The sequence below is a fragment of the Halictus rubicundus genome, chromosome 12, assembly GCF_050948215.1.
Source record: "Halictus rubicundus isolate RS-2024b chromosome 12, iyHalRubi1_principal, whole genome shotgun sequence".
Classification (NCBI taxonomy): Eukaryota; Metazoa; Arthropoda; class Insecta; order Hymenoptera; family Halictidae; genus Halictus; species Halictus rubicundus.
Genome location: NC_135160.1, coordinates 8,063,658 through 8,088,764, shown reverse-complemented (window position 1 = coordinate 8,088,764; position 25,107 = coordinate 8,063,658). Strand labels below are relative to the sequence as shown.

General features: G+C 48.6%; 1 protein-coding gene across 3 annotated transcripts in view; it reads left to right on the top strand.

Annotated features, from left to right (window-relative positions):
* LOC143359717 (transcription factor hamlet) overlaps positions 1-24,736 on the top strand; it is a 78,084-nt gene extending 53,348 nt beyond the window's left edge. For 2 of the 3 annotated variants that reach the window (XM_076797864.1, XM_076797863.1), the window contains exons 4-8: positions 9,468-9,599; positions 11,378-11,504; positions 19,161-19,260; positions 22,026-22,182; positions 22,265-24,736. In XM_076797864.1, coding sequence (XP_076653979.1) covers positions 9,468-9,599; positions 11,378-11,504; positions 19,161-19,260; positions 22,026-22,182; positions 22,265-24,256 — 2,508 coding nt within the window. In that variant the 3' untranslated portion in view covers positions 24,257-24,736. The remainder of the gene's footprint in view (positions 1-9,467; positions 9,600-11,377; positions 11,505-19,160; positions 19,261-22,025; positions 22,183-22,264) is intronic. The other variant, XM_076797865.1, reaches the window with a different exon arrangement.
* Positions 24,737-25,107: the final 371 nt, after the last annotated feature.

The window sequence follows — 25,107 nt, the reverse complement described above, 5'->3', positions numbered from 1 at the left end:
TGAAACCAGCTGTAAACCGGGCTGCTCTCTCGCTTCGCCACCCCATCGTACCCTTCGGCTTCTCGTTTCTCTGGGGTGGCAACCGGAGGGTGATAAATCTCGTCCGCTCGTTACCCCACTATCTGTCGATAATAGACATAACAGACACGTGTTGCCCGGTCGCCAGGCTGACCCGGCTGTCCCGTACAATGGAGACGCGTCCTAGGAATCATCGTCTTCAAAAGACATCGCTCTCCTCGACGCTCTTCGTCACCCCCCACCTCCCCGGACCTTCGACCCGCTGCAATCGACCGCCCCAGTTGACACCAAAGATATCCCGGCCGACATCCCGTTGCTCCTGGGAGCCTGCAGTTTATTAAATTTATTCGGCGACTATTAGGGTACGAGCTCCTTTCAATTAGCGCGTCGAACGCCGCGCGGATTTTCTCTGCTTCGCGCGAGTTTCGTTTATTCCGTTCGTAACAATGATCAGCGTTATTAACACTAGACTTACGAGACCCGTCTAAATTACGGACTCGAAATTTTTTAATTTAAAATTATTAAGAGTGCGAGGACGCACTTGTGACCGCTTTCTATGAGCACATGTTACAATAAAAATGGCTGAAAATCTAATTGAATACAATTTTCTTATTTTTACAACCCAATGTAAAATAATCACTTTTAGTCCTCTGCAAGCCTAGTGTTATTGGTAACGAAGTTCTCACCCTACACTATAATCTAGTTAACCCCTTCGCGTACAAATTAAATGGAGAGATCCTGCAGCCTTTACGTAAGCTTATTGGCAATATTTATTGTTAACCCCTTGCCGTACCTTTACGCTCGGAAGAATTCGGGCCCAAATGCCAATTCATGTTTGGTTCGAACTTTTGAATACGAGTTGGACTCGTGATATTTATGTTTGACGTGATATTACGACTACGAACCTGACTCGCAATGTTAATGTTTACGTTTGGTCCGAAATCCTCATGACGAGCCAGACTCGTCAAAGTACGGCAAGGGGTTAATTTGGGCAGTAAGAAAAATGTTGTACATGAACTGCAACAAACTGGAGTGAACTAGAAGTTAATTTTCTTTCGCAATATGTTTAATATGAGTGTGTCGTTTTTATTCGACGGGGAGGATCGTTAAGACGCGGCTAATATCGCGAATTTGAAACGGCCTGCGTTCCGAAAGGGGCGGTTCCGAAACTTTGCGAGTTGATAATAAACGCATTGGCTCCCTGGTTTCTCATTGTCACCGGTCTCTCCGCTTCTCTGTCCCCTCGCCGACGTTCTCCCTCTGTCGGTCTCTCCCGGTTCTCTGTCTCCGGCGTTTAGGTAGTTCCATGGGGTTGATGACGGTACAGACGCCGGATAGGGCCTCGGCGTGTGTAGGAAGCCGTTTCTCGTCTTCGCCGGTGTGAACTTAATTGAACTTGTTCGCCAACTCATAACGAGAAGTCGAGCAAGTGCTCTCTCCCGGTTATAATTTACGGGAAACAATCGCCGCCTTTGATGTGCCGCCGATTGTCTCGGATCCGCGGGACCGGTTACTCTTTGGCCGGAGAAGAAGGGGGGAGGGGGGGGGGGCAACGCACCCGGATACGTAGAACGGAGACGATTACCCGACCCCTCCTCCCAAGAAATTTCGAAATCTTTCGCAGATCCGATCCCCCCACCGCTGCGAATTTCTGCCCTTTGACGGAAACAATGTCTCGGCCGTTTGATGCGGTAACGACGTAGTTAACGGTTACAGAGCTGCACGGGATTTTCGAAAATTGGCTCCCCTAACCGGGTCCTGCTCGACAGCGCTCGTTAAAAATAATTATTATTCTTGAGAACACTTCTGCTATCATTTCTATATTTTCTTTAGCTTTCTGCACATTCTAGAAAGTATTAAAACACGCGGCACTTGATAATCTGACTTTTCGTAATTAATTTTGAAATATTCCTCAGAGTCAGGGGGGGTTACAGTAAATCTCTTCACCTTATTTTGGGGAATCCTTCCAACAGTAACAGTTCCAACGAACAAACGCGAGACAGGGGTTGGCGGCCAGGAATACGTTTAATTTACGAAAACCGGGGTGCAGTTTTCGGCACCGGTACGGTTAATGGACCCATCATGAAATTTGCGTGTCGTTGTCCATAATATTCATCGCGGGCGTGCGTTCTGCTTGCCCGCCGCGACGCATTCAAAATGCAAACTCAATCCCGACCGCGACTCGAAAAGCAATCAACGGGGCCAGTCATTGTTCCCCGGGCGGGAAAGAACGGGGGGAAGAGAAGAAATCGCGTTTCACGGGGACGTTCGATCAATTCGATGATGTCCGCGCGGTTTTCGCGAAATTGCGACCGTCAGTGTGAACCTGTAACTCCGTGCCATCGAGATCGCGTTCGTTGCGACGATTTCTCGGATTAACGGGAGCCGTTGAATTCTTCAGGGTAGTATCGCTCCGAATATCACCGGCGAGATCGGCAGAATTTGCAGCTTGCGATCCCTCGCGCGGTTTGACAGATTGTGTGCACACGGGCAGCGCGCAGGTTCCGCCACAATGACCGAACTAATCTGGTCAGGTACGTGGAGGTAGCCTAAGTTCAATATACACAGGAATACACTGCGGCCTGGAGGCGTTTCGCGTGTGTGCCTTCCGCTATTGGTCTGCATTAATCACGACGCCGCCGGTAAGCCTGAGCTGCGCGGTTTCCGACCGTCGACTTAATTGTCCCCTGTGTTCCGGAGGGATTCATGAATCGGGATGCACTTGCGTGGAGGAACACACCGGAATCGCGTAACGCAGCCCTAATCACGAATATCGGCTAATTAGATCAGGGCTTTGTACGGCTCCCGATATATCGGGGCTTGTTCGCCAGCTTCCAAGAAACTTGGCCGACCCGATCATTCGTCAAAGGAGAAATAGCCTAGCCGGGTCCCGAGAAGCTGGTCCAAATGCAATTTTCGAAGTACAGTGTCTGCTTGGTATATGTCCAGAACACGGGTCTACCCAGGGACATATATCGGCTAGAAGATATTATTCTTTGATACACTGCCGAACGTAGAAAAGAATAGCGAAGCTGTCTATACCTCGCGGCAGTGGGGATAATTCTGGGACTCTTATCGACTAGATATTTGGGACATATATCGAGCAAAGACTGTACTTAGTATATAGCAACAAAAAACTGCTGTAGTGCATTTGTTATACATATTAGAGCATCAAGCCTTAGCATCACACGTGAGGCTGGTAGCGAATGTGTTGTGCCAAGTTAAATTTTACCCTTACAAAAATCATTCGTATCGTACGTTAACGTTAAAATATATATGTTGGATGAACCTTGCACACGAGAATTACAAAATATCTTTGATATAAGTCAAGTGTTTTCCTCTGAACTGTGCGTCGTTCGCTGGCCGGAGGAGTCCCGGCTTAGGGGGTGGGGCCTGGCTTCAGATCTCGAGGAAAATCGAATCAGCCGATTTTGGCAAATTTTCTGGCAGGCCAGCCTCTCTAATGATCGATCATATAAGGGGCTGGCAGTGACGCGACTCGGATATAATTTATACCGCTAGATACGCCGAGGGTAGCTTCCCTTAGAAACACGCTGGATGGGGGCCGAAAGAGGTTCCTAGTCGGTCGGGGGTGGCATCTGTTTCGCGTTAGACACGGGTCGGAGGGCACCGTTTGCTCCGTCATTACTTGCATTACTTTCCTGCTACGAGTCAAGTGGGTCAAGTACGGGGAAACGCGTGTCCAATCTCCGGGAAACACGGCAAATCAACTGCAATAATCTCTTGATAATATGGAAACTTCGGGACCGAGCTGTCACTTGTATCAAACGCTATTTTCTGCATGATTTACAAGGTACTGGAACCGAATCAAAAATTTGTTCCCTCTTTTAATAATTTCAATAAGTTGATCATAACGTACCGATACTTTTAAATTCCTTTTATCTTTCTACCGTTCCATGTTTCACCAACTCACTTTTGTCACAAATGCACAAAAACCTCAGTCTAACAATAATATGTTACAAACCTGTATCGAGACCTTACAATACTCGCCGCAAGAAACTGGTTTAATCTGCTGCGAGCCTCGATCGTCTTCCGATTGGCGTCGGACGATCGATTAAGTACCGATACGCCGCCGCTTGCGTAACAAGGAGGTTGATTTATGGCGGACGGAATACGTGGCGCGATTGGTTATCAAAAATGCAATTAACCTTCGCTCGGCGAATCGGTCGAATCCGCTTCTGGCGGTGTAGGAATTAGTGAATTTCGTGCAGGCCGCTTCGTCGCTGCTCCCGAGGATGAACGGGATGGAGCGGTGGTTCCAGGAGCTTGGCTCGTCCCAGAAATTAATTAAGGAGTGACTAAGACTGCCGGAAGGCTCCGTCAGTCGCTGGGAATCGTCCCACCTCCCTTCGGGGGGAGGGCTTTAAACTGCGCGAGGAAATTAAGCAAAGATGTCGCCAACGGTTAATGCCGCGTTCGGTCGGGGGATCGCGTTCGAGCTGCACGACGCACGGAATCGTAAACAGTCCTGTTATTTAGGGGATGATAATTGACCGTTTCGGCTCTCCCCCGCCGCGGGACGCCCAACGAATTTCTGGAAACTCTGGGAAATTCGACGGGGCGCGCAGCTTGTTCCTCTTTCGCTTCTGGAGAGGCAGGGGAGAGTAGTATAGAATTCGATACGCCATTGTTGCGTCCAATGACGATAATAACGGCCGCGCCCCGGTCATCATCCTCCCGTTCATCGCAGGAATGAGTATTACTTCTTTTGGTCATTTTAATAAGTCGAAATTAATATAATAACGCTCTCAAATTCGTTTAATGCTTTCACAGTTTTCCGTCTCGCGTATTCATTTTTGTAATAAATCCATCGAATTTGCTGTTCAAGTGTGACACGAGTCAATATGAATTTTGTATAGACAAACTGAGAAAGGTTGCATATAACAAACATATATTAAATTAAATAGAACGGAGTCAATGTAGCTTCGAGTGAAAAGGGTTAATTCGGACATTTTCCAAGAGACTTCGATCGAGTTGGCCACTTCGCACGATCGACTTCCTGAAAAAAATGCTTTTTCGAAAATTGTTATCGATCCCGCTCCGATGCGTGAAAAATCCTCGAGAACGGTTCTGCAAAGTTGCGACTCGTGGCTGACGGCACCGGGAAAGAAGCCGGGAGATGGGTTTTCCCAGGCGGGGGAGGACACGCTGTGTCGGCTAAAAGCATTTTTGCGTCGGCCATCACGGGACTATCATACGCTATCGATCCGTTTTATTCATAACTTCCGTCCCTGGTCGGACACGCTTCGCCCTCTCCTCCCGGCGGTGCCATAAGTTAGCCGTGGACAATGAATGCCGCTCATTTATTCTCCCGCCCGTTTAACTCTTCTCCGTTTTGCGCCGTTCCTCTCGTAGGTGGCGCTCGATCTTTGCATCGATCCGATCGTCCGATCCGAAAATCGGTCCTGGGAAGACCCGGAGCGGACCCTGAAGTTGGAAGATTTAATCTGAAGATTAACACTGGAATTATCGATTGATCCGTGTCGCTTTATAATTGCGACAAGATAGGATTTATTTCATACAATTTTTAAGGAATATGCGTTTCAAACGACACTACCTATGGACCAATTTAAGCGTTAGCTTCGAATCATAGCTGTCCATAATTGCTACACAATTCTTCTTCGATTCGTGTGAATGGTGGTGTCCCATTCACAAAGTCCCGGGAAGGATCGCCGAAGATCGAGGATCCAGGTAGGGCTGCGATATCTTAATTTTGTGAATGGACACGTTCCACGTGACGGGCCAACTGGCCGGATAGAGGTGTCGTTCGACGGCAAAGATCACGATCAAGGATCGGTCGTTGCTCGGTGGTAGATCCTTCGGAACCTCGCCGGCTATGAGGGTCCATTCAGGAAGATCCTGGAGGATCTGCCGCGCGCTGTCTGCCGGCCTAACGTCCTCCTTTCTCGTGGGGTATTTTCGGTAAAACCCGGACCGACGTGGAGCGATCTTTCGTCGACTCGTTTTTGTTGGAGGTGTGAGGTTACAATGGAAAAGGAGACGATCGCGTGTTTTGTGTGAGACACGGTTGTCCTGCCGGACCCATGCTGCGCAGAAGAGGATTCCTCTGCTGACAGAACGTCCTGCGGATCTTCGTCCTTTCCAGGGCTTTCCAAGACCAGAATGTCCCAGTTCCGAGCGTGTCGAAACCTTCAAAAAGCTTCGGCAATCGTGGTTCGTACTTTTGGAATTGTTTGCAATTATTGCAGCTAAATTTTTAAATGGAAGCCTAGCTACATCTTGATAAGTACAATTTTTCAGAGCAGCGGTAAATATACAAACTCACAGTTTGCTTTCTGAAACAATTGGTTCTCGTTCCCCGACAATTCCCAGCGACTGGTGATTGCCCATTTGGCACAGAAAGCTCAGAAGGGTTTACGTTCCCGCAATTTCGCCATTTCCTCCGTGTTCTCTGTGTACGCGGTATCGAAGCGAGGTTCGTCGTTCAATTATCATCGCAAGCCTCGGCCAAGCGTCGATTTTCCAAGCACGGCGACGGAAAGAGAGAGAGAGAGAGACGAGGCGAGCGTGTTCTCGCAGAGAGAAATCGGTGCGAAAGCCGCGCGGGTGTAATTAAAATGGTCGCGCATTTCTGCCAATTTTAGCAATTCCGCGGCGGCGCGTGCTGCGCCGTAACCGGCAAAGAGGCTCAAGGAATCATGCAATTATAATTTATTCGCGTGGTGCGCGCGCTTCGAGCAGCGCCGAGCTGAAGCGGAGCGAAGCAGAGCAATGCCGAGCGGAGCAGAGCGGAGCGGAGCAGAGCGAAGCGGCGTCGCTCGGGTTCTCTTTCCTCGTTTCTCCCTGCTCGTTTGTTTCCGCTTCGGCCTCGTTTGTTACCCGCGTCCTGTGTTCCCTTTTCCGCGATCGCTTTTCCCGCGTGTCCGTCGACATTGTGCCGAGATAATGCTCCCCCGCAATTAATTCTCCGCCACCTCGCGACGTTAACGGCGCGAAAGGAACACAGGGTCGGAGATGCCCGACTATTTTTGCCGTGGTTTCAAAGAATCCCCTCGTTAATGCGCGTTCCGCTTGCAACGGGAGAAGCTTCGGAACCCTCCCTCCGGTCCTCCGAGAGACCAGCTTCTCTGTGCCACGATTATGGGAGCGAACGGGATCCACGGCTAGACAAATCTGTCCTACGAATTGTTAGCACATGTCCAAGCGCGCCGACAAAGCGCTCAAAGTCCCCGCTGAGGGCTTCACAAGCCCGGGGCCACGAGCCTCTTCCCGAAAACCGTGAAAGACCTCGCCCCCTCCTACACTCTGGAGGATCCATTTATTAACGTCCGTCGTTCGGTGAAATTTAATAGCCTGCTCGAAATCGAAATTCGAAAGCTCGAAACTCGCGCATCGAGACTCGGCACGCTCGATTTCGTTCTGGAGCAACGGAGAGATTCGCGAACTCCAGATCTCCATTCAGTCCACGTGTTTCCGCGAGAATACTGTTTCACGGATCGGCGAACTTTGCGCATCATTGTCGGAGGTGTCGCTCGCGGGAGATCCTAATCTGTCGCGTCGCAGGGTTCCATTGTGGCGGGTCGTTCGTGCCCATCTTCCGGAAACGCTCCTTAGCGGCCGTGCCCTGCTAAACTGGCCATTATGGCCCGGCCACCTCACACCCTCTTTCTTCGTGTTCCCTTTCGCCAAACTGTCCCACTTCTTATTCCCGCATTACAGGGTATTACTAGTCTGCCGGCTACCTGAGCTACCGTGGGTCGATCAGTGATACTCGACGGTGGCTCCCGAGAAATCATTGATCTCGCCGAAAATCGGGAATCGGGGCTCCTCTCTTCGATTTCGATTCGTCGGGAAACGGTGGCAATGCTCGCACGGTTCGACGGCGATCGACAGCGACCGGTTTTATCGGAGGCTGTTGAGCACGAATCGGGAAGTGTCGATGCGCGAGTAAATACAAGAAGGATCATCCGATGTTTTCACAGTTTACTCGAGCTGCGAGGATTATCCCGGGTGCCAGGACCTCTCGCTTTCTCTCGCTCCAGGAGAGAACAGCTCCCGGTTCTCAGGTGCTCGGTAACCGTGATTACTTACCTGCAAGGTAGACGCTTATCCACCTGCGAGATTCATTGATTTTTATGGCCGCGGCGAGAGCTAGTTGCGAGAGCTACCGGCAGGTGGTACGGCAAATTCACCGGTCGCAGACTTGCGATATGCTCTCAGATCCATCTATGATAACCGCTGGATTAGCGTAGGACACTTCCCCATTCGAGCGGAGCGTCTATTGTTTTAATAGGAACTGCAGGATGCAATTCGCTGCGGATTTTGCGCGTTCATGACACAGATGTGCGAGTATGGAAGGATTCCTTACAATTTCTTACAATTTAATAAACACGCTAAAGAGAGAATTGATTCCCGCTCGGCTCCCGTGTCTCGCAATCGATGCAGAGAATTTTTCTTTTGCACAGAAATCCCCAGTCTAATCGTGAAATATCATAGTGTCAGAGTTGTATAGCGTTGTGTCATGCTCTGACAACGAGCGGCACGGTGGAAGTGCAAAATGTGTTTACAGCGTGAGAAGAGGGTGTCGGCAGGGGTGGAATTAGTTGGGAGAAGTCCTATCGAAAGGCGCAGGGTGTCCAGGGGCGTATCAGGGTGAGACGCTTGGCCGGCCAAGCGTCTCGGAGCGTTGCGTGGCCGAGCGCAAGACAATTGAAAAAATCACTTGTCTCGCCCTAAAAGTAGGGAGCAGACAGCACCCTATTGGATGCTGCGGCGGGAAGTAACAGTAAAAGAGCGAGAGAGAGAGAGAGAGATAGAGCAAGGGTGATGAGAGGAGGGCGACACGCCGATGGGCGTCAGTCCGTTAAACGCAATGTCCCGGATCCGAAACATTGCGGTTTGCCTCCGGAAATTGACAGTCGCTCGAACTATTTTCCGCACGTGCACGGGGCGCGATGCATCCCTTAGCGGACCTCGCACTTCCCTTTTATTCTCGTTGCGAACGCGTCAGGTGCGGGGAGCACTTTACAGTGGCTGCGGAAAATTCGGGACTTTGTTCCCCTCTCTTATGACCAGTCTGCTTTTATGCGAAATAAAAATTAACTTTTTGTTTAAAAAATGTTAACCCTTTGCGCTCGGAGCTATTTTAACTCCGAAATCAAACATTTCTTCCTACCTAGAATATTTCCATTCTTTCCTTTCATTTTATGGATATGAAATTGATATAATATAGATACTGATATAGATATCAATATGCAGATATTGATATTGATACAGAATCGCGAGATCACAGTATCAAATAAAGACTAAATAATTTAGCTACCCCTAATTAGCTTTCCATCTAAACACAAAGACGGAGTCAAACGGTAGAATCAAATGAAACGTTAAATGAATCGAACGAGGCGCGTGTTAAACAAAACCGTGGCTGAAACAAGGGAATTTTTAGCAACTTTTTCCACGATTTGCAGGTGCGTACAGCCGGCAGCGGAGTGAGGGGTTGGTTGGACGCCTCGCACGAGACGAACAATTGGCTGAAATACGTTCGCAGCACCAGCAGTCCTCACACCGTGAACATGCGGCACGTGCTCATCGGTGGACAGGTAATTAGCCTAATCATGTTCCTAAATTTCTCATCGATTCCAACGCGCTTCCGGTCACAGTTCAGTGACACGACGCGGGCTTGTTTAATTGTTTCGGAACTTCGGTATCGTTTCGCAACCATTTACGAGTTCGATTGGCCCAACTGACGCGCGCGCTCGCGATCGACAGTTGCAGTTAATAGGAAGGAATAATTACAGTGTGTCAGAGGCAGTCCCGACCGAACCTTACATGCGGCGAAACTAATAAAAAAAAAAAGAAACACACCGGGGCGACCGGTGCCGGGACTCGTTAACGAGCGATGGAACGGAAACCGCGAGCAAGTTCGCGGCGCACGTCCAACTGCCATATTGCTAGTACCTTGCACTTTGCTGTCGTTCGATTAAATAGTGGCGAGAGTTCCCGGGATCCGTTCGATGTAAATTTGCGAATTGGAGGGGTGTGCCTCCAGGTGTCGAGTTTCAAAAACGAGCTCGAATCATGGCATAGTAGCCTCAATTCATAGTGGCCTTGGTTCGAAAAAAATGCTTGAATGCATACCGTTGCATTTTATAACGTGACATGTGCAGGCTATTTTTGTCAATATTGATCTTAATTTCGTGAGAATTTAATTTCATAGGTGCATCTCTCCCGGAAAAAGAGATTCGCCCCGAGATACGGCAGAAAAAGTAAAGATTCAGGGTAGTGCTTTTTTTTCTAAAGGGTTAAAGTGTAACTATCTTTTTCATTTTTCAAATACACATAGTAGAAAGGCCAGTCTTTAACACTAACACCCACCGCTATTAAAATACAGCCAGTAAAGTTCACTAATTTTGACAGAAAATGTGATCGTTTTAAAACAGACACCCGCCTACCACTTAGTGTATGCATGCAAGAACCTACGGCTACAATTTTACCTCCACATCTAAGCGTCACAGACGAGATTTCATCGAGATCGAAAACATGTTTGTCGCCGCGCAAGGGTAGGCGAATGGAGGTCGCAGGATGTGTGGTAGATCCTTATGTGGGCGTCCTTTCGATGCTCTATCTGTGCGAACCACTGCACATGGTATTGTGGAGTCCTCGCGCCCCAAGCAAAATCGTATACAGGGTGTTTCGTTATTAAGTCACCCCACGGAGTCGTTTCGACTTGGTGCACGCCCCGCGATCGTTGTGGGAACAGGGGACACGGTTCTCTCGCTGCAGCTATCGCCGTGGTAATGACTTTTCGGGGACACCATAAAGATCCTTTGATCGCTTTCGAACGTTATGGACTCGGATGTAAAGTACGTGTCGCCCGGAACCGAGAGTTTAATGGCCGCGCGCGATGGCCCTGGAAAATTATTGCAACGCCGATTCGATGGCTCGATAGCGGCTCTTTCTCGGGACGGGAACGATCGCGATTATCGGCGCGACACACAGTGCGTTGAAAACCCCGTTTTCTGGACATAGTTCCATTACCCGAACATTATAGGCGATATGGAGCAATGTTTCAGACGAAAGTTGTAGCACATGGAAGAGAGCACACTTGTGTGATATTGCAGTAACAAAAAATATTGTGACAAAATCTCACAATTTCCACTTTCAACTACGCATTCGTTAGAATTGAAAATTTTAGTGGACACCTATGTAAAATGCTTTCAAAATGCTAGAATACTTTTGTTCTTGGGGAAATTATTATCGAGATATGAGCGTCCAAAGTTGATGTGCCGATATTAGCATTGTGTATATTATTATTAGTACTATCTCGGGATGATTCGCGACGAAGGGCGAAGATTCAAGGGTGCGATTTTGTCCACAGATGGTGTACGAGGCTGTGAGGGACATTGCGGCCGGTGAAGAGCTTCTTCTCGGCGTTCGAGAACCACTTCAGCTGCAGGACATGCTTGGAGAAAACACAACCGAGGACAGGAGCGATCGAGAGACCGGTGAGTATCGCTACGATCTTGTCGCGTGAAGGACTCAGCCTCCATTCTATCAATTATTCGAGCCGCTAACGAGCCTCCTCTCTTCACGATCCTCCATTGATCCACGCTGATCGAGAGTGGTCTTCTGTTGCACTGGTGTAAGCTTCTGTCGAGCTGGGTTTCAAGTAAATAATTAGAGAGTTTGTATCTAAGAAATTGATAAGAAAATTTGATCGTTCTAAGCACGAGTAATACGAATAAACTTCGTATGCACGAAAGGAAATAAATGCTCCGATTGGGGTAATTAGTTTATGGAGTAATTTTCGAGCGGGCAATCGACTTTGGATAAAGAGACCGGAAGCGGCGGACGATCGGGGCAGATAATCGAACCGGTTACGATAGGTCGAATTAGCGCAAGCTGGCTTTACGACTTCTCGGGCCGATACGCATCGCGCTGACTCGTGCTTGTTTGCGGGATGGCGATCGTGTGCGAGTCAGGACTCGGGAACGCGTGGAGGGGTGGGCAGGTGTCTTCTGTACAGGGTAGTCTGCGAAGGCCGATGCGAGGGAGGACATAGGGGGTAAATCGTGAATCGTTGACTTGCAGGCCACCGCTCCGTCATGCACCCGTGATTCCTGGCGTGATTCACCTGGCCGGCCGGCCGTTGCGTATTAACCCCTGTCCTGTTCGGTAATAAGCGCTGATTATCTCGAGATAGAGGCGTTCCCGGCCGGCCTCGTGCCGCTTTAAATTTCGTTATAAAACATCCTTCGCCGGGGGCCGGCCAGAGCCCGATTCGACCAATAAACGAGGCACGAGCCTGCCCTTCCATTAGCCCCGCGAAGTTCCCGGACAACTTCAGAGAAGTCCGTTAATATAGAAATTTCGAATTCGAAACGGTGATCATTGCGAAATATACAGTAGCGACCATACGCGAGCTGCACAGGATATACAGAAGGCAAGTTCCGGTTGGCTGTGTCGAAAGAACGAAATTTGATTTGTCAAATTACTCGACTTGTATCGGGATCTGTATATTCTGAACTAGTTTTCTACACAGGTCCCAAAGTAAAAATTCTCCACCTCGATTGTGAAAAACTGGAATAAAATAAAAATCTGTTTTTTGCTTAAATAGGTTCAATAAATTCAAAATAATATAACAGTATTTTTAAATTCTTCTAATGCTCTCAATGTTCCGTGTTAACTCTACACATTTTTGTCATAAGTGCACAAAGTCCGCATTTTCGGCAAGTGGTTAAAGGAAAGAAATACATAAAGACAGAAAGTTGAACAAAAGTTATAACCATCGTAGTGCACACTATGTATGTATAACCAAATTTGCGAGAAGGGTCTTAGGTGCCTGACTGCGCGACAATTATCTGGTTGTAACTCCTGCGCGATGGTCAGAATCCGGATGACTGCCGGCCGGAGATTATAGACGGGGTTTATAAGCGACACCCAGATGTCGCGGTAATTAAAACCGGGATTATTAGCGAAGTTCGCCGCGCGGTGTCTACGGTTAATTCGCCGAGGATTTTTCCCCGTAACTCTCGCGGCTCGTAAACGTCTCACGGAGGACAGAAGACAGCGACTCCGGGCTTCTTAATTAAATCGCTTCCACCCTCCCGGGACAATTAAAATTTCAAAGATTTCGTCTGTTGTAAATTGCCGGCGGAAGGGGGCCCTGCGCCGGAAACACCCGCTTCGACGCTTCCGGGCGAATGTTTCCTCCGAATTACGGAAGCTCATCGATTTTTTTTCCTGTTGGTTGTATTCAGACGCCGTTCGTGTTCGTTTGTTGAGTTGGTTGCTTTTGAGAATTGCGGTGAATTAGTTTCTTTGATGTCCAAGCTACTTTTTCTAACGCTTCATCTATAATAAGCCCTGTAAATCAACTATATTAATAGAAAAACCAATTTATATATTCCAGTCAGTACTTGTGGGTCAAATTGAACTGAACAATAAACGCGGGGTTAAATCACAGTATAAATGATGAAATCATGTTGTTTCACTGATAGAGACATTGGAAAATTCCTTAAAAAAATCCTTTGGTCTTGATTATTGATTCTTAAAAGATCGTTAAGTAATCGTCGGTAAATAAAGTTTTCATAAAGTCCCCTAATGCGTTTTCCTCGACACAGCCTGAAATGAAGTGATCCATCATGAATGAGGGGTTGCATACATCGGATCTCGAGGTTCACGTGATCTCGGATCACGTTCACCAGAAACTATGAACGCGTGATTTCGCAATGACGTTGGTTTGTTACTTTCAAAAAATGTTTTTGCGGTAAAAAAAGAATTTCCTGCTGTTCGTTTCCAGCTTAAATTCGTGATCGTTTTCGCCGAATAACAAGATTCCTCGGGTCGAATTAAATCCGTGTCACCCCGATGATCTCTCCCCCGGGGGTTGTCTAATAAGCGTGAAAAAAAGTGCCGTCTATAAAGTACTCGGAAATGGCAGAACGGCGCCGTCGTTAATCCAACGGGGCCATTTTCACGCGAAATCTCCGGCAAGCTGGTGCGTGCAGCGAGAATAATGATGTCAAACAAACGGTACACCCTGTACCAGCCCTTCCGAGGGATATCTCTCTGCCCTGTCTCCCTTTGAGCGGATCATTTTTTTTCCAGACCGAGAGAGAAGGGAGGAAGAGAGACAGAGAGAGGACGCGCGACAGAGGCAGGAAGGGAATCGTTTTAACGTGCATGCATGGGGTCGCGTATGCGTACGACCGCATTAAAATGGCGGCTACATACCTCCTACGGTTTGAACCGTTCGGTTCAAACACTTTTTCTTATCCGTTTTACTACCGCATTTATCAGGCACCCGCTGGTGCTCGATCTTCTTGTTTGCCAATCTTTTCGAACATACTATGCTAAAACCTGTCAGTTTCAATTATTTCTGGGTTAAAACAGTCTAAGCGTTAATTTACAATCTGAGACATAGTTATATTTTATTAGTTTTATACTCACCATTTACGGTTTAATGCTTGAAGATGAAATCAAGATAATGCTTAACCCTTTGCGCCCGAGTGTCTTCACTGAGACACCGCTAAAAGTGATTATAATTGAAACCAATTTCTAGATTTCTATACTTTCTATACTCTATACTTTCTGACTTCAGTGTACAGATTCGCTTAGTTCAATCAAACATCTGCTTGCAGACGATGTTACAAAAACCAGAAGTATAAATTAAATGTCTGTAGAATGTTCTTTTATTTTTTATCTATTTATCTTTCCACCCTATTATTTTCTTCGTGCCCTTTTGAGACCCAGGGCAAAAGTCCAGTTTAGGTAATAAAGAGTCTATAATGTAAGGACGTTGGTGTCGGGCTAGTCGAAATTAATTAATTGACGGCAACAATACGTTTATTGAATCTAACACGAAGTGGATTACACTCCTTACATGTCCGGCTTCTCTAAACCCAGAACACACTCTCTCTGTCTCTGTATCTCTGCTGTCTCTAGATTCCCCGAAACTGGGATAGTTACTCTAGTGCTCCCACGACCTACCTCATATTTATATTCTACTAATTACGCATACATACATATATATTCCGCGGCCGTTGTCTTTTATGACTCGTTCTTTCTCTCGCTCACGCTCTTACTCTCTCACACTCGCTTTGGGACATTCACCCGTCGTCGTGTTTATTGTTTTCCGCAATTCGCGGACGACCTATTCGGCAAAAACGCTTGTCGTTTTTGCGTTCTCGTCGCAACCGTCTCACCGTGGATTCCTCCTAACGGCTTCGTCCCCTACGATAAGTGTTAATACAGAGCCATCTAGTAGAATTAGCATCTAGCTGTCTAAGCAGTGGGTTTCCAGTGATCAGAAAAATTCTAATCGTCGTAAAAATCCGATTCACGCAGAGTGCAGAGAGTGTTGTCACGGAGGCGACTGCAAACGAGCGAAACTATTTCTGTTGGCGCGCTAGTTTTCCCGAATGACAAGCCATACGTTTTATGATCCCAGGACAGACGCATTTTTCCCGACGATTCGGTAAACCACGTCGCGCTCCCGTGCATCGGGGGGCGTCGATGCAACTGGCGACGGCAGTTAGCGTGAGTTATGGTTTTGATTTTTCGCGGCGGCCGTTTTTACCGCCCCCTCGCCGCTTCCCCCCCGCGCCCCACCCCGCGGCTTTTCGTTCCGTTCTCGGGAGAGACGCTGATCTCTCGGCTGTCCGGATGGCTCTATTTAGGGTCGCGGATAATTTATGGCCTGGTATTGTCGATTAACACGCGCGTAACCTGGCCCACGGGGCGACCTCGACCGAGATAGAGAGAGAAAGGGCACGGAAAAAGGGGTATCCGCGCATAAAAGGGCACGCGACACTATTTTCCGAGGGGGTGGCACGCGCGCGGGGGGCGAGTGAAAACGCGTGACACCCTGCAACCCTATCTGATTCATCGGACTAATGACACGTCCTGTTTGACGTTTGACTTTGCCGATTTCCGACGCGTTTTACGCGCCGCGTGGGACGGAGACGGTAGTCGCTCCTTGCTCGAAAAGGGACCCAGAAATGCGTTCCAAATTCGAGGTTGTGCAATGTGGTGGTCTTTGGCTACAGGGCTAAAAAATTTCTTGATCTTACCCCTTAAATTGTGACATTTGTTACGGAAATGGTACGTGTCGGGAGCAATCGGACAATGGGAACCCGCTCCGCAAGTTCCAAAATTGTAATAATTTCGTTTCTTTTTCGTCTTAGAATGATGTTACTTCTAAAAATATATACATAAAATCTGTAGCACTAAACCTTCCCTAGACTTTAGGATTTCCATTAATTTCTAGATTTTCCCTAACTTTGGGGGCCGTTTTCACCCGTTCAACATGGATGCCGACCGGTTAAGAGAATACGTGTCAAATATTGTACCAAAAGGATTTGCTTGAATTCGTAAAATTGACCCAGTTGTGAACGTTTGACGAATGAAATCGCGTCGATGAAAACATTGTCGGTGATTTGAAAGATGCCGAGGGATGATTCTTCCTCGGAGAGAAAAAATGGAGATCACGGGTGAAATGATTTCGGGGGAATCTGGAGCGCGAGGTGGCAAACATAGAATGTCAGGCGTTTATTTATAACGGGCCGGAATGAGTCGGGGAAAATGCGTGCACGATTCTGACCTAATCTGATATTTAATATTATAATTTCCTGCCGTTTACTATCAATCAAGCGAAGTATCGCGTAGGCTCATCTGGGGTTCTGTAACACGCAATTAGCTGGCCTGTATAGTGAATTATTTGTGTCGCGCCGTTCCTGGAAGTATGGCGGGTTTCATTTTCTTTTTTTTTTTTTTTTTTTTTTTGCGAGAGCCGAGCGACGACATTGGCGACGACCGTTTCGTTCGAGGCTAACCCCGTTCGCCGAGCCTAATTGCAGAGAAGGCTTTCGGTTCCGCTTCGAGGTGTCCGCCGCTTCGCTCGAATTCCTTCAGGATGTCTGGATGGATCCTGGTAGCTCACGATGCCACGGAAACATTGATTTCCGTTACTTTTTCCCATGCAACCGCCAACTGACGCGTCCGCAGGGGGTGTAGCCGGTTGATCCCACCTGTTGACTTTCCACTATCTGACGGCGGCTTTTTTCGTTGCCGAAAACGGGGGCTCGGACGTTGGTATGATACCGTCTAATTGCGCACCTGAAACGGTCGAGACCGTGAGACGTGCTGGACAACAATGGGACGAGTCTAACTCTCTGCAAAAATTGATATGGACAGTCGTCTTTCGTTTTTAAAACGAATTATAGTCGAATGTGCATGAAAATATCTGGGTCAATGGAAATTTTTATTTTCATATTCCCTAAATATTACTTCACCCACAACTGCTATACTGAGGTCTCTCATGATCCCAACAAAATATTTGTACACAAATACCAAGTTTCTTGAACTATTTTAGAACAATGGGATAATTTAGTCTCAAATTCTATACTTAATTCTGTGTGGGCACACAGAGTCGTCTATGTCTAGGCGAAAATTTCAATTTTGAATCGTTTCAAAGGGAAAGGAGGGGTGATCCGAATTTTTCCAAATTTCCTACACTTTTATACTTGAAATTTTGCTTTTCGAACCAGTATTTGAATCGGTATTTGAACTGGTTGATTCTTCTTCTATTCCTCTGTCAATGGGCTTTTCTCTATTTGTTTGTAGTCCTCTTTCGGGGGCTGGTTAGCTGACCCCGTTTAGCGGATCACGAGGCCGACCGCATCCTTTATTGTTTAAATTCACGGCGTGCCGCTTCAAATTAGTCGTGGATGGAGGAACGATTAACGTTCTACAGGGGGTTGGTTCATGGCGTGGGGCGTAGTTGGTGGCGTAGGGGCTCTGCCCGGTTCCCATGAAGGTCCGTTGGGGGCCATCGTCCGACCATATGGTCGGGACAAGTGTAGCGGCAGATTTAAATAACCGTTGGTGCCGCCGTTTCGATCTTGCCAATCGTCGTTCGAATACTCGAACCGTCTCGATCGGCCTCTCGGTTCGCGCCAAAAACGGGCAATTTAAAACAGTAAATAAATTAAGAGAATTTGAGGTCGTCGATGTATTTTAAATTTACTAAATTAATTAAAGAAATATAGAAATTTTCATATATTAGGTCAATGCAAAAATTCGTGCCTGATTTTGTATTAAAATACAGCAACGAATGGGGTATTTAATAATATTTTCTAATATTTTCTGCTCCTTGTAATTGATTAAAAACATTTTACAAGAACTAATGCCACAGTTGCATGGTGTATAACGACAACTGCAGTATTTTTTACCTATTCCAGATCGGTTAGCGAAGCTACATATGGGAATATAAATTTGAATTGTGCACGGATATTGTAGAATCTAAAATAAAAGAGAAGCATTTCGGACAGCAAAGGGTTGTTATGTTGCCAGTTTTTTTTTGTAATTGTATAAAACATTCGAAAAACGGTCGCTCCTCGATGGAGGATCGTGGACGATAAAAATTATGCACCGTCTCGTTCACGGCTCCTGATTTTACCTGCCGTTGCTTCGGTCCGCCGGGGGTAAAGTGAGGCCGCAGGGGGCAACCCGGAGGCTCACCTGCGATTGGCCGGGCTCGGGTTCAGCTTTTACCAATAGAAAGCGGTCCCGGACACCCCCGTTCGCGTTTTCCCTCGCGGACAACGTGCGTCAGCCGAGCCAGTGCATCATTGTGTCCATTGTCTTCGCTCGCTGCAGCATCGTGACCGATTAGCGGGTGGAGAGGCTAGTGTCAGTGTCATCCTCCGAACTGTTCCGGCATTCCGTCGCCAAGCGAAGACCGTATCGCACAGCTACATACATCGACACGCATCGAATCAACTTCGAGTTAATTGTGAGCATCGATTTCACGAGAAAATTCGCGAGCATTCCCTCGGGGGTAGAATTGCAGGATTGCGAAAGCTCGCAGATAGGGCTGGCTCTTCACGGCGCAGATGCAACGATAGTGCCGTTTTGATTTAATAATTCAGGAACAATCCCGGCGTCCACTTGTCACGCCACTGTCCCGCTGGCCCCCGCCTTACAGTTCTCGATCACGTAATTCGCCCGCACCGCGACGGGTCACGTATCATCGTTCACGGGGGTGTAATTTATAGAGCCGCAGCACGTCACAAACTGGAACGGAATTACGACTTCCACCCTGTCTCCCGGCCGTAGACGACGTTGTTTCAACAACCTTTTCTTCTTTGTGCTTGCAGCCTCGCAGCACAGCGGTACCATCGACGAGGATAAAGAGGACGACGAGGAGGGCGAGATCAGGTGCACCGTCTGCGACAAGCCGTTCCAGGACATCGAACTGTAAGTACATTTTCCATGATACCAAAAAATAAACCACCTTATTCCTTTTCTCCCTCGAGACATTGTTAGGTGCGCGAGCAAATTATCCAAACTTTTCTATACTGCACAATCGTTAACCCTTTGCACTCGGCGCTATTTTCATCCTAAAACTAAATTTTTCTCTTCCGTCTTAGAATATTTTCATTTTATTCGTACGAAACTGATCCGATTTCCACATATAATGTTTGAATGTTTAGTAATCTGTTAAATACAAATTTTGTAATGTAACAAATAAGTTGTAATATTTGTTGTAATTTCTTTGAAATAATGCCACAACAATTTCTAGTGGTGCTTCAGAGTCACCACTCGAGTGCAAAGGGTTAATTTATATCAACCCTGCTGTGGTTCTTGGTTTAGCCGTATGCTTAGAAGAATTGGTATCCTTTCTTGGTAGAGCTGTATACTTAATACTAAACCTAACTGCACGGGTAAAATGACCGGTTTCAAATTTTTTATGTTAAAATTGCTGGAATTTTTAAGACTCCTTTGTGGGAAATGATTGAATGAATTTCTTAACGCAAGCATATATTGTAATAACAACTGTGAAAAATTTAGATTACTTCACTCGCGTCATTCTTAAAAAACAAGCATATACCACTTTTCAATACTAATCTTGTGCTCTTCAACAAAATGAAGACTTGACTAGGTCAGGAAATACGAAGAACGCAGCAGAGTTAATTCGATGAGACCAAATTCATCACTTATCTAAAAAATGGTTTCCAAGTAACAGGAAATACTTTGATTGGAAAATTTGCTGTACTTTCGTTCGAAACGTACCTCGTTTTAGTCGAAAAAATTGGATTATCCGTTCTCACGTTTGCATCGACGCGAAACAGCCTTGTCATTACGCCGGCTTTATTAGCCGAGGATTACTCGGCGTCGATTAGAAGATACACGGCCCGGCTCATGAAGGATTCATAGCTGGTGCTCTTCGGATCAGATCGTCGGGAATTGCTTCCTAAAACGACAAGCCACGAATCGACGTTACGTTCTCGCTTCGACATTTTTAATGTTTATAACGCATTGTTCGCAAGTGTCTTACGGTTCTCACGTATTCTTGGTTCCCCGGGTAAATTATTCATCGTCCGACAAAATACTGGAACGATTGGTTATCCTCTCGAAATCAGAGCGTTAGTTGCGCTCTATACGAAAATACAGAGGGGTCCCGAGCACGCGAACTATTTCGAGGGGTAGCTACGATGGCTTTTTCAGGGGTCGGTGCTGTTTGCGCCGCGCCATTAAACGAAAAGTCAAATACTTGTCCGATCTGACTGCCATATGGAGGTCGCCCGGTACTGCCGATTCCTTCCCACGATTCGAAAAATCGGAGCACGTGTTGCTCTAATTGCCTGCGAGGGCGGTATCTCCTGAAAATAAACACTTCGCCCTGGTGTACCTTGGCTAGAAAATTGAATCACGCTTCACCATCGACTGTTTACATCAGCAGTCCAGTACTGACATAACTCGCAGGATGGCTAAATCATCTAGGATCGATTGTTAATTAACGGGTCGGTTTCGCTGGAACCGGAAGAATTCGGGTGGGAATCTGCACTCGGTGGACCACCGAGTTGCCAGGTTTACCGACACGACTTTTACTCGACGTTGGCCCGGGTGCTCGAAGTTCGGCCATCCATTTCGTTTGGTTCCGGCATCAGTTTCCCGGTTCCCTGACAAGCCGCAACACCAGCCGCTTCCGTGCAGCTCGGTTGGCGAACACAGAGAGCAGGACAGGGCAGGGCAGGGCAGGGCAGGGCAGGGCAGAGTCACCTGTTGTGGGGCATAAAGTACGCGCGAGATCCGCATTCGGTTGCATCGAGCCACCCCCTTATGCATCATCGAAGGCGTCGCGTGCCCGCAGCTCATCTGGCACGGCGCACCGTCACCGTGAGCCTACTATCTCACCACGAATAGGTTTCACGCGACATGTGTGTTCGAGGGTGTAAAATCAATGCCGGCACACACCATGGCACATCCTGTGACCATAACCCGTGTGCGACCGCCTCGCGACACCCTCCCCTCTCTCTCTGGGGGAAACGGGGAACGGGGAAAACGGGCCAGGGAGCGTTCGTGTGCACCTAACGGCCCCCGATGACCACCCTCCTGCGACCGTTATTACGCGAGAGGTTGTCCGCCGCCGTGGCTACCGGAGTCACTTAGTCATCATCCTCGACTGCACCGAGCGCAGTCTTCGCCGGTGCGCTGCCCCCGGTGCGGATCGATTACATCCGAAGACTGGTTGCTCGCTGAAGAGTTTCGCGATCGCATCGGAGAACAACCGAAAGCTCCGCAAGGTCCGAGGAATTGTGTTGGACCATAGTCCTCGAAAACCAACCGCTAGAATCACGGTCCTAGCTCGTAACATCCTCGAGCGTCTTCTTACAGCGCGGTCCGGATCACTTAGGGTACGTTCACGTTGCTCAAAGAGTTTTCATAGCGGAGCAGTAACGTCACTGTTTCACTCGATTATTAATTTCTCTATACTCACTGGCAACAAATCGATGAGTCAATGATGAGAACAGCATAGTAGCAAAGGAAAAGTGACACTTATCAGCTTCTTACTGGCGGAGAACGCCACGATCGCGTCAGAGAACAAGGAGGAGCTCCTAGAGAGAGTGTCCTAAGAGTAGAGTTGGACGGTAGTCGTTGAAGAACCGTGGACCTAGACTCTACCCTAGCTCGTAAGATCTCGGAGCGGTGGCTGGTTGTCTTACGAGTCCTATTTGCAGGTTGGACGGCCACCTGGTGACCTGTCACAGATACCCTGCGGTGCAGCACCGCTGCGACAGCTGTCCTCGCGCGTACGCTTGGAGACCGTTGCTGGTCCGTCACCGTGCCATCGTCCACGGGGATCTGCGCAACTATCCCTGCGAGAACTGTCCGAAGGTAAGCCTCACATCTATCTCTGTCCGTGGCAAACCCTACACGTCCCCCCCTCAGAGTAACATCTTCAAAGTTTCGCTAACAGTCGGACAATCCGCAGGTCTTCACGGATCCGTCGAACCTCCAGCGCCACATCCGGACGCATCACGTGGGCGCGAGGAGTCACGCGTGCACCGAGTGCGGCAAGACGTTCGCGACCAGTTCCGGACTGAAGCAGCACACCCACATCCACAGCAGCGTGAAGCCGTTCCAGTGCGAGGTCTGCTTCAAGGCGTACACGCAGTTCTCGAACCTATGCCGGCACAAGCGCATGCACGCCGACTGTCGCATGCAGATCAAGTGCGTTAAATGCGGACAGTCGTTCAGCACGGTGACCTCCTTGTCGAAGCACAAGCGTTTCTGCGACTCGACGCCGCCGTCAGGCCCACCGGGAGCCATGCCGCAATTGCCTACTTCGGCTGGCAGCCCCTTCGTCATCTACCCTCGTCCCCCGGTCAGCTACTACCCACCTAGTCTGATGGCCCCCTACCCGGCTATCTTCCCGAACGCCCCGAATTTCCTCAACACTCCCCTTCTGTTCCCGCCGAAAGTCGAGGAAGCCGAAAAGAGAAGCGACAGTCCGAAGAAAGAGCGGTTCACACCACCACGAGTACTTCCTCAACACAGCAAAGTGTCCCCGTCGACCGCAGAAGAGGCGACCTCGTCGTTCAGGCCCTCTCCCGCCAGACCACCTGTCCAACCCACTCCCGACAGCGACGACGATCCTTCGAAGAAGCGGGAGTCGAGCAGCAGAACCAGCGAGAAGAAGATGGACTCCGACCTAACTTCATCTGCCGCGAACGAGGAGACAACGGACCAGCCCCTGGATCTCAGAGTCCAAACGAAGAAGCAGGAGACGAACTCGAACGCGGCCGAGAGGAAGAGTCACAGTCCTTCGCCGGTTCCAGCGCCAATGGAGGAAGCCCCGCCTCCTCCGGAACCTCCGAAGCACGAGGAACAGACCTCCGCGCCGATGGAAATCGATCCCAAAGACGTTCGCAGCAGTCCTCACATAAGAACCAGTTTATCTGCCGAGCATCCACCCGCGAGCACTCCCCCGCACATGGCTTACCCCAGACCGATACACCCCATGTTCCTCGAGGCGATATATCGCGGGCCCACTGGCGGTTTCCCCGGGTTCCCGGGTGGTCCCCCGCCTCCTGGAGGCGCGGCTCCAGAGTCCAGGCTGCTGCCACCGCTGCCACCCTTCGGTCCTCCGCGGGGTCTCCCTTTTTTAGGGACGCTCATGAACGGGCTCAGCGGAGCTAGACCTGGTGCGGGAGGATTCGACTTGCTGGGCAGGCCGCCGCTCGGACCGTTCCCCGGCGTGAAGCCTTTCCAGGAGGCCGTGATCGCTCCCCACCATCATCACCATCACCATCACCATCCCCACGGCAAGATGAAGGACCGATACTCCTGCAAGTTCTGCGGCAAGGTGTTCCCCAGGTCGGCGAACCTGACCAGACATCTGCGTACTCATACCGGCGAGCAACCGTACAAGTGCAAGTACTGCGAGAGATCCTTCAGCATCTCCAGCAACCTGCAGAGACACGTGCGGAACATCCACGACAAGCAAAGGCCGTTCAAGTGTCCCCTCTGCGAGAGGTGTTTCGGTCAGCAGACCAATCTGGACAGACACTTGAAGAAGCACGAGGCTGACGACGGCAGCGGCGTCGTGTCCGTTGCGGACTCTCCTGGGAGCAGCAACGAGAACGAAAGGGAGGACACGTATTTCGATGAGATTCGCTCGTTCATGGGGAAGGTGACCTACGGAGGGGAAGCTGGTTATGGTCTGCCGCATCATCCTGCTTATCTGCCGAGTCGCCTGCACGAGATGCACGAGTCCAAGATGGAGACCGAGTACGACGAGGACGAGGACAGCGAGGAGGGTGTGTCTCCTCTGGACGAGACTGACGGATTGTCCCCTGTAGAGACCAAAGAGACCACTCCGCCTCCTCAGTACGATCTGAAACTGAGGGAGAAGCAGGAGCTGCTGAACAACAACACGGCCGAGCCGGTGATCGAGATTTCCACATAGCCCCTAGGTCGTTCGCGTCGAACCAGAGACACCGTTTAAGGGACCACGGCCGGCCCTTCTAGTTCAGACTCTCACGAGGATGTTCGTCTCGATGTAACATTTTTTTAAAAACCGTAGCTAGATTCCGTCGATCGTGTTTGAAGTTACTCGTAGTGAAGTGTCGGCACTCGCGGCAGCGAACCGTCAGAGATCGGTGGACGATCTCGCGGCAACTGTTTATATGCGTCCTCGGATCGGATACGTTCTTACGTCCCACGTCTCTGTTCTTTTGCACCTCGGCTGCGGGAACGCGGAACAGACTGACGAACAGTTCGTTCTCTTGGGCGAGCAGAACCGCACGTTAAGGGGGAGCTGAGTAATTGGCTGCGAAGAGGCATCCTCGTTGTGTTAGGTCACCTTGGTATATGTTGTAGATGACGTCATTGTGAACAGATTTCTCCTGCGACGATCGCTGGGTCTTGGCTTTGTGAGATATTCGCAAAAATGGATTCATTTATTAGAACGTGTATAATCCAGATCGCACCTAAATCTAACTGAGGCCTTCTATCGTCAGTTCCTAAGCCTGCGTTGGTCTAAATTAGATCTAGGTGGGTAGTAGGTTAGATCTGGATTAGGTAGACTATGATAATCATTAGACTGTGAATTTCTGTGAAAAATGAAAATTGTCTTCGTTAATTGCAAAATACAGGAGAAACTTTAAATTCTTCAATATTTCAAATTCGATCTACACATTTTTGTTATGAATACATAAAATTCGTAGTCTAATAATCATACGCTCTACAGTAGATGTCTCATAGTAATTTACGTAGTACTAAACAGATCTAGTGTTAAATATATTTTTCTGCGTGTCT